We start from the raw sequence: 19,392 nt of genomic DNA, 5'->3' as shown, positions 1-19,392 counted from the left end.
TTCAAAGGATTTAGAAAAGTTTGGCTGGAAGGGGATTCTCAATTAGCTCAGCAGCTCATTTTGAGGGAGTGCAGTTCATCCCATCCTTCGTATGGTTTGATTCTTCGTATCAGGATATAGCTTGCCAAAGATTGGAATGTTAAGATCTCGCACATCCACCGTGAGGGTAATGGTGTGGCGGACTGGCTGGCTGCGTATGCTAGCAATTTTTCTTGGCCTATCCAGTTGTTTGATGATCCTCCGTTTGGTTGTTTGCACCGTCTGCTGAGTGACCAAATGGGAGTTCACTGGCCTAGGCTTGTGCCCAGTGTGTTTTAGTTTTGTTGTTTTGTCTTTTACTTTCCTTTTGTTTCCAAAAAAAAAAAAACTCTTTGAGTCTGGCTGGTGTATGGTAGATCTTTCAGACTATCTCTCTAAGGGAAATCGGGCTGGTGTGTGGGCACTCTCTTACTATTACAAAGATGACCTTATCTCAGTCTCTGCAACCATCAAGTGAAGACTTTGGAAGTTGATAACTATAATTGTAGAATATATATGGATTCCAAGAAATTCTAGTCCTAAGCTGAATGAGCTCTAGATTTCTTGGGTTCTTCTAACACTAGGCCCAATTGGACTTTAGTAAAAGAACAAAACCCAACAATATTATCCCACTTTCTCTTGAGAAAAGCCTGAACTTAAACTCCAAGATTAATAACATATATAACATGAATATGCATCACTCCTTTGTAGAATGTCTATAATTGATTGACAAGTTTTCTGTAACTCAATTAATTATTTATTCTCTTGACTATGATAGTTTCTCTAATAGATTACATGCACTGGTCAGTGTCTTCAATATCCAAGTACCGAAACATATTAAGGGGATATATCCTACAAATTCCATGTTAATATCTCATAAACACCGATAATCAAATAATCTCACTCCTAAAATGCCGAGTTACTGGTCATCAACAGATCGAACCTCACCCATTGGTAAATCAAACAATGAAAACTATTTGATTACCTATTTAAAATAAAATCAGGATTAAGAGCAATCACATAACTATAGTTATGTGGAGATTTGATACCTTATGACAGAAAAATAATCTTAATCAAATCTCTCCTTGGTCATTTCAATGTGAATATTAATTCACACCAATATTTTATAATGATTCGGACAAAACCATTTCATAAAATATTGCAACCTAAATAAAGCGCCCAACTTTATTTAACAATTGTGAACTTATTCATCAATCGTGAGAACCTATGATCATGTCCTCTGTAAACGTATTCAAATGATCATATACTCCACAATTGCTCCAGACCTTAATGTTTGTAAATTGTGTGAACAAAACAATGAATAAAATCTCATTTGTAAAATTCAGAAAATGATTACATTGTTTCATTGTCTTACTCCAAGAGCACAATGAACACAATATCTCTCACTCGTTTAATGCAAGTTTGGGATCTTCCTAAGACCCAAAGAAGTAATATGCCTCTTGAACACAAGTTTAGACAAACTCTTAGTAACAGGGTCCGCAAGACCCACCTCTAATTCTATCCTAGTTTAGTAAAAAACTATAGCTCGAGGTCGATCTTCTTGAGTCAATATCCACTTGAAAAACTGAATCTGTGAAAGCTCAGCTTTTCAAGACTCCTATTAAAATATACCAGCATATAACCTTTCGTTCTCCAAAGATACTTGAGTACATGCTTAACAATAATCTAGTGTTCCTCTAGGTCCAGAAAGGTACCGTCTTATTACTCCCACTGTGTGGCAGATGTCTGGTTTAATGCCTAACATGGTATGCATGGGATTACCTATTGCCAAAGCATAAGGTATTCTGCTCATGCATTTTTCCTTTCTAGAAGTCTTTAGATGTTACTCCTTAGGAAGATGAATTTCACTTCTGAGAAATATAATTCCCCTCTTAGAATTCTCATTTAGAATTTTGGCAAAAGTTTTGTCAATGTAAGTAGCCTAAGGTGATGCCAACAACTTATTCTTCCGGTCTCATAAGAGTTTTATACCAAGAATATAATTGGCTTCCGTAGTACTTTCATATCAAAACGCTTACTTAGTCAACTATTTATGCTTGATATTACCTTCATGTTGTTTCCAATAAGAATCATATCATCTACATAAAGTACCAAAAAAATTACAGCCTCCCTTTTGTTTACATTATCATATGATATATCCCTTCTTCTTCTTCTTCTTTCTAATGTCCCCTCATTTTTTAAAATAATATTTGTACCTTTGTGTTTAATATAATTAAGATATAAATTAGTCGGAATTGGAAAGCTCATAATATTATTTTATCATTATTTTTATATTTCTAGTTTTTAATATTATAATATTTCAATTACTCGAGTAATTATTTAGTACAATGTAAGAACCAAATGATATATTATTGTAATTATAGTGTATTCATGACGGGTTCAAACAAATCTTATTTGTATAGCTTAAGTTATTAGAAAAAGTGCCAAATTGCAATTAATATTTTAATTTCGTGTCAGTTTAATATGAAACCACTTGTACACTATAGCTTGTTGGCTTTATTTTGTTTTTATGTTATTAAAAGTATAGAGTTTTATTAACGAGTAACAAAATACTTGTTAAAAGGTCAAAAATTAAAAATATAAACTAAAACATTTTAAAAATTGAAAAGAAAAAAAAATTTCCTTTAAATTTTTTTTTTTGGTTCATAACGAAGGTCCTTAACATGCTAATCAACAAAACTCAAAGAATAAAAATTACTGATTTAGTGCTTATTTGATTATAGAAAGTACGAAAGTTTCGCATGTATTAATTAACAATGTAAACCCGTTGCCCAATTGGAATTTTATAGATTTAAGGTCAACTCTAGTAGAGTTTTGTGGGCCCAATCTTACATTCTCGCTTGCTAATTCTATTTTAATTATTTTTTACGTCATTTTCCCTTGCCATTTACAACCTTTTACATGAAGAAGAGTAGAAGACAACGAAGTTATTGTGAAGTTGAACAATGGTAGAAGCCACCAAGAAAAAATTAAATGGTCTCATGTTCAACCACACAACCACCTTATTACAAGTCCAAGATAGTGACACTCACGGATATTCTTTCTATAGAACCAAATCAAGTAGTTAAACATTTCCTTACTTGTATTTATTTCATGATTTAAACTTCAATCATTGAATTCAAATTTTGTTTCCTTTATATGAGAAAAAAAAAATCCACTATTGAAATAAGTTATGAACAAACTCAACAAGGGACTTCACGAAGAAAATAAAGGAAAAAATTAAATAAAATACATTGCATGATTTAAACTTCTACATTCGTATCACAATTTTATATGAACAAAAGATAAAATTATTTCTCACAACTCTAAAATAATTTTATTTTGTGATTACGAGATATATATATATATATATATATATATATATATATATATATATATATATATATATGCACGATTATTATTTCTCCTACAACAAAAAATAAATTTATTTTCATCAACTCCAAAATGATGTCACTATCCAGTTTGAAAACAAAAATGCAAAGTACTTTAGTAAAATTTATGATACAAGAGCAAAATGAATTTTTTAAAATATCCTGCATTTTTCTTCCTAAACCTTAAAATGACGTTCTTTTAGGCTTATTATTTGGATTTAATCCTTTTGCGTTTTGCTATGGACCTGACAAATATCCACATTCTAGAAGGTCCAAATAGGGCTAACAACTGAGAGGAAATTAAAAAAATATTCTTTAATTATACTAATCCTACTACGGTAACAATAGATCAACAATTGGATCCCTAATACTCCTAAGAGACCCAAAAGTCCACTTCTGACAGGTAACCTATTTATAAATAAGGGGTTAAACCAATAAGGTACACACACTCTAAACCCTCCCTTTTAACTTGTCATTGTGCACGCACTCCACGCCTTGACCATGTCTTTTGTATTATTGTACACAGTATTCCGCTGATCTCTAGGGTACCTCCTCCCAAAGGTACTTGAAAGAGGGCAAACAGATCCAATATTAACATATCAATCTCTGATTGGACATCTCGATCTATCATATCATAACACTTTTGTTGTAGAAATTTTTTTCTATTACACTCAGATAAAACTAAGTGGGTCCTATTAAAGTGAAATAGACAATAATAATTAATGGGAAAAATGAGACTCACTCACTTTTATGTTAGTATACTAAAAAAAAGTCTTTGCTGCAAAAACAGAAATATTAAACTTATAGTATGATCGTATTATACCAATGTGAATTACACTTGCAATCTTGACCATTGATATTATTTATATCTAATGATTGTGATTTGTTAGGTGAGCCGTTAGATTCAGGTAAATCAATGATAATAATATGATATAAGACGTCTTATTCTCACATCGGTATAAGAATAATTTGCTTATATATATATACATACATGCATACATACTAATTTGCTTATATATACATACATACATACGTACATACATATATATAGGGAAATAGGGAAATATATCTGTAGGACCAAATTTTTCATCCTACTCTAACATCGAAAACAACGCTGCATCATTTTTTTTTTACAAATTGGTGGGTCCCATAAAACTTTTTCTATCGCATGGAATTTGGTCCTGCAACAGGACGAATCTATTTCCCATACCACACACACGCGCACGCATAGACACACACACACATATATATATATATATATGAATTAACATCTCTTCTATCAAATGAGTTCAAAAGCGACATAAAAAGGAATGTAAAAATTTCAAAATACCCTTTAATTTTAATCTTAAGTCCAAAATGATGTCATTTTGGGATTGCAAGGGATAAAATTATTTCCTATGACATGAGAAATGTTTTTCCTATTACATGAGAAAAAGTTATCTTCTGTAAGCCAAAAGCAATATCGTTTTGGGGTTAAAGATTAAAAATAAATTGTATTTGAGTAAAAATAATAATAGAAAAAGTAATGTAAAATTTTAAAAATACCCTTTTGTTTTTGGGAAATGTTTTTGTTATGTAACATAACATAAAAACAAACTTCCTACTCTCACAAAAGGAAGAGAGAATAAGAAAAAGAGAAAAAATTTAAAGTGAGTTCTATATACAATTTGTGTGTAGGAAGATAGTTTTATGTTATGTAACATAATAAAAATAAACCCCTTTGTTTTTAATTTTAAGTCCAAAACTTTGCAGTAAATAAAATTATCTCATGATATATATATATATATATATATATAGGGGAGAGAGAGAGATAAAATTCTTTGATACCGGTGTCAAACTTTAAAATTTGACAATAAATCCTAACCATTGATTTTCGCCAATCAACGCTTATTATTTATTATGAATCAAACTTATTAATTCTCCGTATATGATAAGTGTTGATTCCTAATAAATAATAACCATTAATTGACGAAAATCAACAATTGTGATTTAATGTCAAATTTTGGGTGGACAGAGATAAATATATCTCAAGCTGGCTGCTTGAGAAATATTTTTCTCATATATACATATATAGAGAGATATTTCTCAAGTTGCTTAAGATATATTTATCTCCGGTCAGCCCAAAACTTCGTCGTTTTGTTTATTTATTTTCTTATATTAATTGATTTACCTTTGAATGGCTATGATTCCCATTTTCTCTCTTCCTTTACGTTGATTCATCTTTGTAAGGTTATAATTTAGTGGCCGGAGATAAAATTATCTAAAGCAACTTGAGAAACGATAAGCCCACAAATATAGTGTAAGATTTTTAAGTCTTACTCTCCATCTCAGCCGTTGATAGACAGAAATCAACGGTTGTCATTTATAGTGTAATTAATAATTAATTAATTATTATAACTTCCTAAACTATAACCGTTGGATGGACGGAAATCAACGGTTAAGATGGGGAGTAAGACTTATAAGTCTTACTTTGGAGTCAAATGATCTCTCCCTATATATATATATGGTAAAATTATTTCTGCAGCTGCTTTACGTACAACAACGACAAGTGTATGATTATGATTCTCTATATTTAATGCTTTCATCCTTTGTATGATTATGATTCTCCGCATTAATATATGTCAAATATTTGATTGCTGCACTTACAATAGCTGCAGAAATGTAAACCCCTCCCAGTACCACCTTTAGAGAGTTTTAAAGCCTTAATCCTAGACCCGCTCCGAATCGAATTAGTTACGAAATAATGAACCGATTGAAATATTTTCAAAAAATGAAAAGAAATGTAAACCCATATATATGGCAATGGTTGTTAAATAACCGTATTTAATTCTATTATCCACGAATAAACTAAATCAACTAATTCTATTATCCACGAATAAACTAAATCAACGTGGCTCTGGCTGGCGGCGGCTTGCGGTTTGACTAACTAGATATGTAAATAGTTACTTCTTGGAAGCCACAAGTGAAATCAAAATGCTCTCAAAATAGCTGCACTTATTTTATATTTATTGGTAGTTGTTGAATTATTAATTGCATAAACAAAAACCCAATAAGATAGAGAGAGACCTTTTCTTTTTTGAGGTGGCCATTTCCTTAACAAGTGAGGCGTTTTAAATTTAGTTGAAAGCATGATGGGACCGTTGAGTTGTGGTGTTTCCTGTTGTTTGTTCTTCTTTCAAGTGTAAACCAAACTTTTCTGAGATTTTGGAGTAACCCAGTTGGTTTTTTTTTTGTTTGAATCTTTGAAATGGTTTCATTTGTGAGAATAGTGATGGGACTCTCTTCTTTTCCAGCCAAAGTTTGAGGCACTTCAGAGTTTCAAAGTTCAACTCAGCTTGTTCAATTGGTTAGTTTAAACCTCTTAAGCTTCTTGTTGTTGTTTTCTTTTTCCTTTTTTTTTGGTTATGTGTGCAAATTTTGTAAATTTAACCATATGGGTATCTGAATCTTCACCATTTGCTTTGTCTCTGTGTTCATCTAGTTGGATCTTTGAAATTTCCATTTCTCTTTTAGAGTTGAGAATTATAGCCTGGGTTTCTTTGTGGGGGTTGGTATTCAACAATAGTACCTCATGAAATTCATGAATTCAATTATTTGAAATCAGAGATTGAAATATGTTGTTCTTGATTTAACTGAATATTTCCCCATCATTTGGGAATTTTCTTTTCTCTTCTTTTTCCAACTTTTTTTAAAAAATAAAAATTCTTCATACAATACTCATTTCTTCATATGTTTCTAAGTCTTCATTGCATTTCTGGTTTTGTTATGATGTACATGCGGTATAGGAGAAAGGGTTAGTTTGGTTTCAGAAATTTGTGTTGCATTTGCAACAAAAGTATTTCAATGTGAAATTGAGCATACTTTTTATGCTTGTTTCTTTTGCAGTGTTACAGATAATTCACTTTCTTCTACATAGGGAAGTGAAATGGATAGGATTCAGGATAAGGCAGATGAAAGTAATAAATCTCAGCGTTCCTCATCTTCAGTGGTAGCTCTAGCAATCAAGGGTAACAAGAAAAGCAAATATGTGGTACAATGGGCACTTAATAAGTTTGTTCCTGAGGGAATGATTATCTTCAAGCTGATACATGTCCATGCTGGTATAAAAGGAGTTCCGACACCAAGTAATATATGTGTTTTGCGTTTATTATGTTCGAGAAAGAAACCATTTGATGCATTATAGTTTGCAAATACTTTCTTATTACATTTAGAAGATAACTGCAAGAATTACACTTGTATCCTGAAGAAATTGGTTTATGAGGTTGGATCTATTTTTAAAATTTCAAGGACTGTTCTGTTTTGCAGTCTTGCATTGGCTCTCAGAGCTATGGAATTTTTATAGCAGCATTATGTTGACAAAATTTTAGAACATATAATTTGTCCATGTATCTTATTTTATATATATTTTCCTATTTAATACTATTTAAAAAGTTATCAGCATAAGATTAGTATAAGGTTTTTAGTATAACAAGTAATTGATTATGCATAAGTGACTACAGGTGATTGTTATGAATTATCAAGGGAATATTTTATTATAGATTATTTCATTCTTATAGTTTGAGGGTGACCTTTGGAGCCGTGGTAATGTTACTCCTTATGACCGAGAAGTTACGGATTTGAGTCTAGAACCTTGCAAATTAGGAAGTCTTATGCACCGAGATTTGCCCTTTTCTCTTTATTTCATTCTTATAGTTCAACATTTTTTTACTTTCAGTGGGAAATATGATACCTCTTTCACAAGTGCGAAATGATATAGCAACTGCTTTCAGAAAGGAAGTGGAGTGGCAAACAAATCAAATGCTTCTACCTTTTAAGAAAATGTGTGAGCAGAGAAAGGTTAGATATTACTTTTAATGGAGATTCATTAGAATAATTAATGCAAAATATATAGTATCTATATTCTTATATTGTTGGTGCAGGTGCATGTAGATGTTGTACCGATTGAATCAGATGATGTGGCAACTGCAGTAGCAGAGGAAGTAGCTAAGGGTGCTATAACTAAACTTGTTGTTGGAGCTTCATCTCGTAGCTTATTTACAAGGTATTTTTTGAAGCACTGATGTATAATGAAACAATGCTACTGGTTCTTAAGGAACTTCTATAATGACAACAAAATCATTCTACATTCTACTGGTCTCCCCGAAGAATATGATAATGTCCGGAATACTATCTTGAGCTAGCTTTTGGGGTAAACAAGAGTAATCCCAGAATAATTCCTCTATATTAAACTGAAACCAGTAAACTCAACAATATTCAGCATGAACAGAATCTAATTACATGCTATAGTGCTGCTATAGCTCAGATTGTGCATAAAGAAATAAAGAAAAGAAATCAGCAGAATGTAAATGGTTCAGGGACTTCCGAGATGCCCTGAGATCTCCCAATTTGCCTCAGCAATCCAAATGACCTCCATGGTACCCATTCCTTCTTCACGTCCCCTATTTATCATCTAACCTCTCAGCCTGTGTAACAAACTCCCCTAACAAACAAGTCCCCTATTTATCATCTAACCTCTCAGCCTGTGTAACAAACTCCCCTAACAAACAAGCTGACTCAGCATGCTCAATAGGCTGTGATACATCATATTGGGCTTTATTAAGTTGGGTCCTATCATTGTACCGATTGAATCAGATGATGTGGCAACTGCAGTAGCAGAGGAAGTAGCTAAGGGTGCTATAACTAAACTTGTTGTTGGAGCTTCATCTCGTAGCTTATTTACAAGGTATTTTTTGAAGCACTGATGTATAATGAAACAATGCTACTGGTTCTTAAGGAACTTCTATAATGACAACAAAATCATTCTACATTCTACTGGTCTCCCCGAAGAATATGATAATGTCCGGGATACTATCTTGAGCTAGCTTTTGGGGTGGTGTATCCCAAGGTTCTTTACAGTATATACCAACCAGTGTCCAAAGTTTTAATAGGCCTGACTAATCCGATTTCGGGATTTGAGTCTCTCCACCCTCACAGGAGTTGCGACTCTTAGGAATCAAATTCACTACCCTTTATTCTTAATGTTACTATTGTTGTCTTGTCATAAAATGTTACTTCGTTTTGTGAAATTATTTTATATGAATAGACCTAAGCTTCTTTTGTGGACTATATCACAGTCACAATTGATTATCATAACTTTTGATATATGATGTGAGCGCTTGAGGTGCCATTGTCATATTAAACCTCTCTTTCTAAAGTAAAGGAAATGAAACCTCACCTTGAAAATTTTAATATGGAATAAGGTGAAATACTATATTAAAAAGTAACTTCTTCCTTAAACTTCCGGGCATGGTATTCTTTTATCTCATCATTGCATTGTATCCATGCAACACAAGTAATAGTCAATATGTGCACAAATGGCTCTGAATGGATTTATCATATAGATATATGTATCAATATTTTCTGTCTCTTTTATATTCTTACACAATTTCTGTCATTTTGACATTTTCATATGGTCTTTATCTGATCTTATTCCTCCTATTAATAATGTCTTGCTTTCAGTAAACAGAAGGGTATGTCAGCGAAAATCTCAGTATCCACTCCAAGATTTTGTACAGTTTATGCTGTTTCAAAAGGAAAATTGTCCATACGGCCATCGGATGTACAGATTGATGGAAGCATTATAGATGATGCTAGTGAAACCAGTTTTTCCTCCAACAGCCCATCAAACTATGCTTCCACCTCTCAGACAGGTTTGCTAATGCAAAGTTTTGCAATACTATGTTTTAAAAAGTAAGTGTCACATTATGGTACAGAACAATATGTCCATAAGAAGAATGGAGTTTCATAGCACTAGTTGTAAACCGAAATGTGTCAACTGCATATTCAAATTCTTAAATTAATTTTTTCCTAGTATCTTAATGCATAGACATTGTGTACAAATTTCAATTGCTATCATCACATCAGCATAGGTACTTCTCCAATATCTAAAATTTTCTGGTTCAACATTATTGTGTTGCACAATTGTTAGTACATAGTTGCGCACCTGCTTATAGTCCAGTAAATAATTGGATTTCCTATATTTCATTCAATTAATAACCTCCCTAGCCCTTCCATCTTGGTTATTGATATTAGAGAAATATAAAGCTACTAAATGGCCTTCACTAAATAGCATAAGCTTTTGGGTTAAAATAGTTCTTTACATGGTATTAGAGCCGCCTCCATTTTATTAATAAATAATTAAATATTGTAGAGTTTTGTAATCAGTGTGCTTTTTCCTCACTCGCACACTTCCCGGGAAAACTTCCCAGGAAGTCACCCATCCCAGAATTGCTCCAAGTCAAGCACGCTTAACTGTGGAGTTCTTTCGATCCGGGCTACCGAAAAGCAGATGCATCTTGTTAGCATAGGTAGTACCAATTAATTCTTATAAGCTATCCCAAACTGTGCAGTCTTATACCTGCACAACCTTTGGAATCCCTCTCTTTCGGGTGTCGATTCGATTCGATTCATTCATGCATGTAACCCCCCGCTGGAAGCCTGTCAGGAGCCGCTCCTTGCCCGTGCCTCTTTGCACAGCGATCACTCCCCGCCTTCGTCAGCGCTCAGGATGTTACATGCCCACCAGCTTCTGCCTGGTTCGTCCTCGAACCACACTGTACTGGATGAGAGGCCCTGCTCTGATACCACTTGTAACGCCCGGCCGCTTCAAGAATCAATAACTATCCCCACATACTAACACGAGACTTTTCAGTGTGCTTTTTCCTCACTCGCACACTTCCTGGGAAAACTTCCCAGGAGGTCACCCATCCCAGAATTGCTCCAAGTCAAGTACGCTTAACTATAGAGTTCTTCTGTTCTGGGCTACCGAAAACAAGATGCATCTTCTTTTCGGTAGCCCGGAACGGAAGAACTCCATAGTTAAGCGTGCTTGACATGGAGCAATTCTGGGATGGATGACCTCCTGGGAAGTTTTTCCAGGAAATGTGCGAGTGAGGAAAAAGCACACTGGAAAGTCTCGTGTTAGTATGTGGGGATAGTCATTGATTCTTGAAGCGGCCGGGCGTTACAAGTTTCTTAGCATAGGTAGGAGGGGCCTATGCAATGCCCACCATTCAAGCCCAATGGGCTCTCGTGTGAAAGAGTGTGTTAGAGAAATATAAAACCATTAAATGGCCTTCACTTAATAGCTTAAGCTTTTAGATTGAAATGGTTCTTTACAATTGAAAATAAAGAAATATGGCAAAAGCCATCTACACTTTATTATGACCCTATGCAGTTAGAGTTGTTGAGTTCTACTATTACTTACTTAGATTGCTAATAAAGGTAAAGCTCTAGTATGCTTGGTTTGGAAGATCTGCTTACGTTTTCTCTGAAAATTTTAGCTTGTGTTGCATTGTGGAGAACGTCAAAATTTACTTGCCTGTAATAGAATAATTACCATTTTTGATGTGTACAGAAACTGGCTCAATTGCATCATACGCTACTTTACATTCCTCTTCCCTAGCAACGCAGCGATTTCAAGCTCTTTCAAGTATAAATCAGACCCTTCTAAGCACATCTCCTGGCTTAAATGAAACTAAACATTCTAGAGGTCAGTCTGTAGATCTTGGGAGAGAAATTGCTGCTACAAGTTCTGCCAGACACTCGGATATTGATTCTGCTCTGAGTCGGGCCTCTAGTTGCAAAAGCATTATTTCAGACACTGAATCTTGGATTTATGATCAAATTTCTGGCAAGGATGTGTCACTAGCAACTGAACCTCCGTCACCTAATAGGCAGGTAATTGAAATTGCTTTCTTTTGACTTCGTGAAATGGTACTTATTTCAACCTCATACTCTAGGTGATGGTGCCCTCTTGATTAGCATTGTCATATGTATATAACACAAAATCATTTTACACCAGTATAAGTTACACTCGCAATCATAGTTGTTGATCTCGTTTGCGTCTAACGGCTATCACATGACTAATAAATTAAAACGTTAAATGCAAGTAGGTTATTGCTTCAACAAATTCCAGTTAGATGCAACTTTCATTTGCAAATGAACTTTGTTTTTGGCCATTTTATTTGGTCAGGCAAATATTAACCTTGAGCTGGAGAAGTTGAGAATTGAACTAAGACATGCCCAAGGAATGCATGCATTAGCTCAAAGTGAGAACATTGATGCATCACGAAAGGTAATATCTATTTTCTTATGGCTACAAACAATTTCTAGCTTCTCTTTCTTTACGGTTTCTGCTAACTAATAGGTACAATTTTTTTAAGTAATGCATGTAGTTTCTTCCATCTTTGGTTATCTTTTTCTATTTTAGCTCCATCGAGAAATTATGCCCTATAATAGCAATTGGAGGATGAATTATCCTTCCATATGTCAAATGGAGTAACATCCTTTATTGCTTTGAGCAGCTGAATGACCTAAACAAGAGGCGATCAGAAGAATCCATGAAAATGAAGGAGATTATTGCTAAGGAGGAGATGGCCAAAGAATTAGCAAGACAAGAGAGAGAGAGACATCAAGCTGCAGCAAGAGAAGCTGAATATTTAAAAGAATGTGCTGAAAGAGAAGCTGCAGAAAGAAAAGAAACGGAGTTGAAAGCTGTTCATGCCGCCAAAGAGAAAGAAAAGCTCGAAGATGCTCTAACTGGTTCCATGCCCCAGTACCGCAAATTTACATGGGATGAAATAGTCTCAGCTACTTCATCTTTCTCTGAAGATCTTAAAATTGGAATGGGAGCATATGGAATTGTGTATAAGTGCACTTTGTATCATACTACTGTTGCTGTTAAAGTTCTCCACCCTAATGGAAACCGCAAAAGCAAGCAATTCCAGCAGGAGGTATGGAAGTTACTTGAATAAAATGGATATGCAAAATATTGTTCCATAACATAAGACAAAAGAATAAGTCTATTGTGCTTGAATTTGCTGAAGATCTTTCTTGCATGGTTCCTTTCTCACTGATATATTTGCATGTTTATATTCCTATTTCAAATATGATGTTTTCTTGTCAAGTAGTAAGAGGATGAGCCTAGAGCAGTGATAAAATTGTTCCTTTGTGACTAAAAGGTCACGGATTCGAATCCAGGAAACATTTTCTTTGTAAATATGCAAGGGTTAGGTTGCATACAAGGATTATCCTCACCCCTATCCTCCATAGTCAAAGTTCAATGGGAAGTGGTTTTTAGTGTTCTTAAGGTTAACCATTCTGCACTACTTTCATTTCCCTGTCATAAAAAAGTTGGAGTAGATATTCTTTGTTTTCTTTCATTCTTCTTTACAAGATGCAAACCCACCAATTCAATCAAGTTGGTGGAGGCATTGTAAGTTTTCATGCTTTTTTATTTTATATGTGGCACTGGCATCCCATAACTTCCCTTAACAAACTTCACTGATGATGATGATTGCAAATAATAATAATAATATTGATCGTGGAAAATGAAAAAATACATTATCTAATTATGAGAACAAACTAGAATTGAGCCACACAACAGGACTTACTTATATCTTCACTTTGCTTTTCCAGTTAGAGATATTGAGCAGAATTCGTCATCCAAACTTGCTTCTTCTTCTTGGCGCATGTTTTGATCACGGATGCATTGTATATGAATATATGGAGAATGGTAACTTGGAGGAGAGACTACTCCGGAAAAACAGTACTCCCCCAATCCCATGGTTTGAGAGGTATCGAATAGCTTGGGAAATTGCATCAGCTCTTGCATTTCTTCACAGCTCAAAGCCAGAACCTATTATCCATCGCGATTTGAAACCAGCAAACATCTTGCTCGGTCGTAATCTTGTCAGCAAGATTGGTGATATTGGCCTTTCTACTGTGCTCCATTCAGATAATTCATCTACCATGTATAAGGACACAGAACCTGTGGGAACACTATGCTACATAGATCCTGAGTATCAAAGAACTGGGTTGATATCTCCAAAATCTGATGTTTATGCTTTTGGAATGGTGATCTTACAGTTATTGACAGCAAAACCAGCAATAGCACTTACTCATGTGGTTGAAACAGCAATTGACGGAGGAAATTTGGCAGATATATTGGATCCAGAAGCAGGAACTTGGCCATTTCAAGAGACGCTAAACTTGGCTCGGTTAGGACTGAGCTGTGCCGAACTTCGGCGTAGAGACCGGCCTGATTTGAAAGATCATGTTCTTCCAACACTAGAGAGATTGAAAGAAGTTGCTGCTAGGAGCCAACATTCTGCTCCAATAGTTACTGTTAAATCCAGATCTCCTAATCACTTTATCTGTCCAATACTTCAGGTAGTCAATTGCTCCCATAATGGCAATACTTTGATTTTCTATGGTATAATGAAAAAAATGAATGAGCTCCCATTTGGGGCAAAGACATTTGTGTGTCTGGAATGAAGACAAAGAGTAGGTTAAGTAGTTAAGTTATAACCTCAAGGGGTGGCACATGTGGTAGCAGAGTGTGCCTCAAGGATCGATCTCATGTTCGATTCTTGGAAATACTCATTTGGGCTAACCTTTGTGCTCTAAGCCTCAATGGGGGCTTAGTCTCACCCTACCTCCAGTTTAATACATCCTTTGTTCCAACGAGGAGTTAGTTCTAGAGTCATACTTGGAGAGCAAGGTGCTGGAGGTGGTCGAGTGAGGATACCTCCTGGGTTTACCAAAAAAGGCATTTTAGATTAGCTTTGGTAAAAACATAACTAACATTTTGTCCATATTAATGATTAAACAGCATTGCTTGAGCTATACATTGCATTCAAACTATCTTGTTAATGTTTTTGAAGATGTTTATTATACTTTTTTTATGTAGGATGTGATGGATGATCCTTGTGTTGCTGCGGATGGATATACATATGATCGCAAAGCAATTGAAAAGTGGCTTCAAGATAACGACAAATCACCAATGACAAATATGGCTTTGCCTCATAAGAATCTGATTCCTAATTACACACTTCTGTCAGCAATTATGGAGTGGAAGTCCAGAGAAATATGATATCAGCATTATCTTTCTCAATGTTGATATTGAGTCAAATGATTTATCTAATGTAGCTTGGCTAAAAAATTAGTTTGTATCTTGAGCCTGCTGTTTTGGTTAATTTAGGGTGATTGATTTTCAAGCGTAAATAAATTTAATTCTATTTTGGGATTCTATGATTTATGTACTTGATGGATGCATTTAATGCTTAGAGGGAGATATAAGGGGAAGGACACTATAAATAGAACAGTACAATACGGTATTAGTGGTTGAGTTACTGTACAGTTTTTTTTGTGTTAGTTGTTTGATTACCAAGCACAAGATTGCAAATTTGGTAATATCTATGAATAATGTAAAATTTATTATGGTACTCTTTGTGTTGTGCATTGTTCTCCCTGCAATAAAGCTGCGACAATAAAATGGTAAAACTATTTGAATTTTTGTAATGTTGTAAAGATATAAATGTGTCACATGGACTATTAGGGACTTACATTCCAATCTCAATCACGATATTTAGTAAAATATAATGAGGAATGATTCGTTTACATACTTTTTTTGTAAATTATACTAAGTATGAATGATCATACACTCTTGATTAAAGTATAACCGGTCATATTTAGTATAATTTGTAAGAGTTTATAAACTAAAAATTTATAAATATAACCTTCTCCAAATATAATAGGTGTCTTAAAAAAAACTTGTTTAGAAAATAGATTGTAGGCTTAGTTTTACAAAATTTGGTTTACAAGTTCATGGGCCAGCTTAAATTGCATTATTTATTTTAATTAAATAAAATAAAATAATATTATTTTATTTATTTTTTAAAATTGCTTAAAAAAAACTTGTTTAGAATATAAATTGTAAGCTTATTTTTACGAAATTTGGTTTACAAGTTTATGGGTCAGTTTATATTGCATTATTTATTTTAATTAAATAAATTAAAATAACTATTTAAATAATTTTAACTAAAAAAATTATTATTTTATTTATTTTTAGATTTTTAAATTTTTTTTATAGATATTAAAGGTTAAAGTACTTTTTCTTAATTACCAAAAAAAGTATTGTTTTCTTAATTATTATTTATTTATTTATTAACTATTTTAGATTTAACAATTTTGTGCCTGAAAACACCAGAGTTAAGGAGTTAAGTGCTATCTCATCTGAATAATATGGGAACTGAATCTGTTATGGATATATTCCATATCCTAACTACTCACCTAAGAATCTCTTAAAGGATAATTACCCAATTATTCTAATAATATCTAAACAATAAAGCCAAACAAGATAAAGTCCTTATCTCAACAGAAGAGGAGTTGAATCCTAATACAACTGAGAGATCTACACAAACCCAATAGGTAATCCCAATAAATAAGAGGCTAAAGATCCCAGGCACACACTTTTCAACCTATTCTACTATTACTGCCAACACTGTGCACACACCCACGTCTTGGCTATAAGCCTATTGCTTGTGCGCAGAGATTGGGATATTAGCTATAAGCCAACCAAGACACCTCTTTGTAGGGTATCTCTGAGCGCATACTATACAATATTTATCACGGTTCCTCTAGGACTGAACATTGGCGCCGTCTGTGGGAAACGATAAATTTCGATTCCCATTCCACGATGACGAACAATCGTGCGACATCACGCAATGCTCAACCCCTACCACCGCATCAATCTGCCATCGAGCGTCTTCAACATCTCGCCAAACTGGTTTTGGTGGATGTGCAGGTCGGAGAGGTCGGCGCTTAGTCATTGCACGACACGACCCGAAGCAACCCTGCGACGGAGCCAGTATGTCAGCCACCGCAGAATGAACAACCCAGAGCTAATGATTACATAGTTAACACTGCCTTGAATGCAATCCTTCAAAGGATGCAAGAGATGGAGAACAGGTTCCTGGCTTAACAGAGATTGGATGCTCAAAGAATGGAGGCACTGGAAGCCGAGCTACGGAACCAGAACACTGAAGGCCGAGCTAGGAGAGAAGGCCGACCTGCTACAGAAGGTCGACCTGAAGCTGAGGGGCAAGAACTCCGAAACCCGGCAACTGAGCAGGTTCGAGGTGTTCACAACGAGAACCATCATGAAAACGGAGGTTAGGACAACGACCAAGGAGATAACTATCTCCATGATGAAGATGCTAATGACAGTCCATTCACCCAGAGGCTCATGAACTTGGCAATTCCGTCGAGGTTCAAAAGTGCCAAAATACCTTCTTATGACGGAAGTTAGGACCCAGACGCCCACTTGGAGGCGTTCAAGATGGAGATGTTGTTTGATGGAATAATTGGACCTATCAGGGCCAGAATCTTCGCGACAACCTTGACAGGTCAGGCAATGGCGTTGATAACCAGGCTGCCCAGAAACTCAATTGATTCATTTGAGGACTTGGCTCGTACGTTTCGCCTGAACTTCGCCACCAGTAAAGCACATCCTATGCCAGCCTATGCTCTGGGAAGAATCAATGAATCATTGCAAAAATACCTTGATCGCTTCAAGGAAGCCGCCCTCAAGGTACGAAATTTAACTGAACTTGTCCATTTGCATTTGATTATCTCTGGTCTGGATGGCGAATCTTCACTCGCAAAATTCATATACAAGAACCCGGTCAACGACCTAGAGGAATTTCGACGGAGGTCAGATAAGTATATCGACATCGAAGACATGCAGAGAGCCTATGGAGAATCTAGAGGTCGAAGCCCAAATCGCCAAAGTCCAAGCAAGAAGAGCAAGGATAGAGATCGACAAGGGTCAAAGAAGGCATCTGACTCTCACAACAAGAGGTCAGACGAACGTTCCCAAGAACGAAGTTTGTCAGTTACGCCCCATTGAACATGTCCAGATCTCGGATATGGAAAGAGGTGGCTCAAACCGAGATGCATAATGTCAAAAGGCCTCGACCCATTAAAAACAAGGGCGGGTTGGACAGGAACAAATATTGTGCTTTTCATGATCAGAATGGCCATACAACAGATGACTGCTGGGATCTCCGAGATGCTATTGAAAAGCACATCAGAGAAGGGAAGCTTAAGCAATACCTCATCCGAACTCAGGGCAAGAAAAATAGCAAGCGAAGGTAGAGAAGCCGGAGCAAAAGCCCTAGCCCGAAGAAGGATGACAGGAAAGATTGAGGACAAGATCATCCCAATAAAGGGAAGAAGGTCGAAGACAAAGATGAGGAATACCAAGAAGCTGACTTCGAATACAATGTGATCAGTGTTTTAAAACTCGGACCAGTCATTGACTCGGTCGAGGTACTGGGTCACTGGGTCAGTGGTTCAACCGGGTTCAACCGGATTTTAAAATAATATATAATAAATTTTAATAAATATATTATTCATATTAACAACTCATGGTGCTTTTGAAGTTTCCTCAAACAAGTCGTGTACAAAAAATTTGAATAGTCATTAATTTTAAATTAAATAAATATCCAATTAAGTATATCAATTGAAGATGGATAAATATTAATTTTTATTCCATGAAACAGTTACTTGTTCTTCATTATCTTCCCAGAATGGTTAAAACATCATGCATTGATCATCCAAAGTAAACGTGTCTGACGTCATTTGCATCCACATCTTAGGTGAGTCCAAAGGTAAGCATTGTTGCTCCAATGAACGCCACTTTCTTTGTCTTCTATGTTACTACTTAATGCGTACTGTTTTTCTTTTTCTGCTGCACTCTCCAAAAACATGTTTGTAGCCTTTGCTTCCCCGTGAATCCTTTATCCACTTCTTCTTCTTCTCCTCTCATTCTTCTCACTACTAAATAGTGTCAAATCTGAAGAGCGTCAAATTCTACTGAACCTGAAATCCTCACTTAAGAATTCAAATTCAAGAGTGTTTGACTCATGGAATGCAATTAATTTCATGGAATGAGACGTCATATGCAGCTGTGTCTTGAAGCTCCTTAACCAGATTCTGGTTTTGGTGCGTGGCTCACAAATTTCTGACACCCATTTTCTCTTTAATGAAGATTTGACAGTACGAGCTTGGTTTGAAGGTTGAGTAGGTTCCACATCGACCAGTACATAAAAAAGATATCAGTTTATAAACCATTTTGGATGGTTACAGTACAACTTGT

General features: G+C 35.1%; 1 protein-coding gene across 1 annotated transcript; it reads left to right on the top strand.

The window, feature by feature from the left end:
* The first annotated feature begins 6,500 nt into the window (after window positions 1-6,500).
* Window positions 6,501-15,721, top strand: LOC133294287 (U-box domain-containing protein 35-like). Its single transcript, XM_061492938.1, has 10 exons — window positions 6,501-6,756; window positions 7,296-7,534; window positions 8,125-8,246; window positions 8,330-8,451; window positions 9,909-10,099; window positions 11,806-12,128; window positions 12,424-12,525; window positions 12,755-13,183; window positions 13,869-14,621; window positions 15,142-15,721. Exons 2-10 carry the CDS (start codon window positions 7,336-7,338, stop codon window positions 15,322-15,324), a joined length of 2,424 nt encoding a protein of 807 aa, XP_061348922.1. The 5' UTR covers window positions 6,501-6,756; window positions 7,296-7,335; the 3' UTR covers window positions 15,325-15,721.
* Window positions 15,722-19,392: the final 3,671 nt, after the last annotated feature.

The sequence above is a fragment of the Gastrolobium bilobum genome, unplaced genomic scaffold, assembly GCF_033153095.1.
Source record: "Gastrolobium bilobum isolate Gb01-03AN ecotype WA unplaced genomic scaffold, APGP_CSIRO_Gbil_v1 utg9731, whole genome shotgun sequence".
Classification (NCBI taxonomy): Eukaryota; Viridiplantae; Streptophyta; class Magnoliopsida; order Fabales; family Fabaceae; genus Gastrolobium; species Gastrolobium bilobum.
The sequence above is the reverse complement of the archived record's forward strand: the minus strand, read 5'-3'. Positions and strand labels throughout refer to the sequence as shown.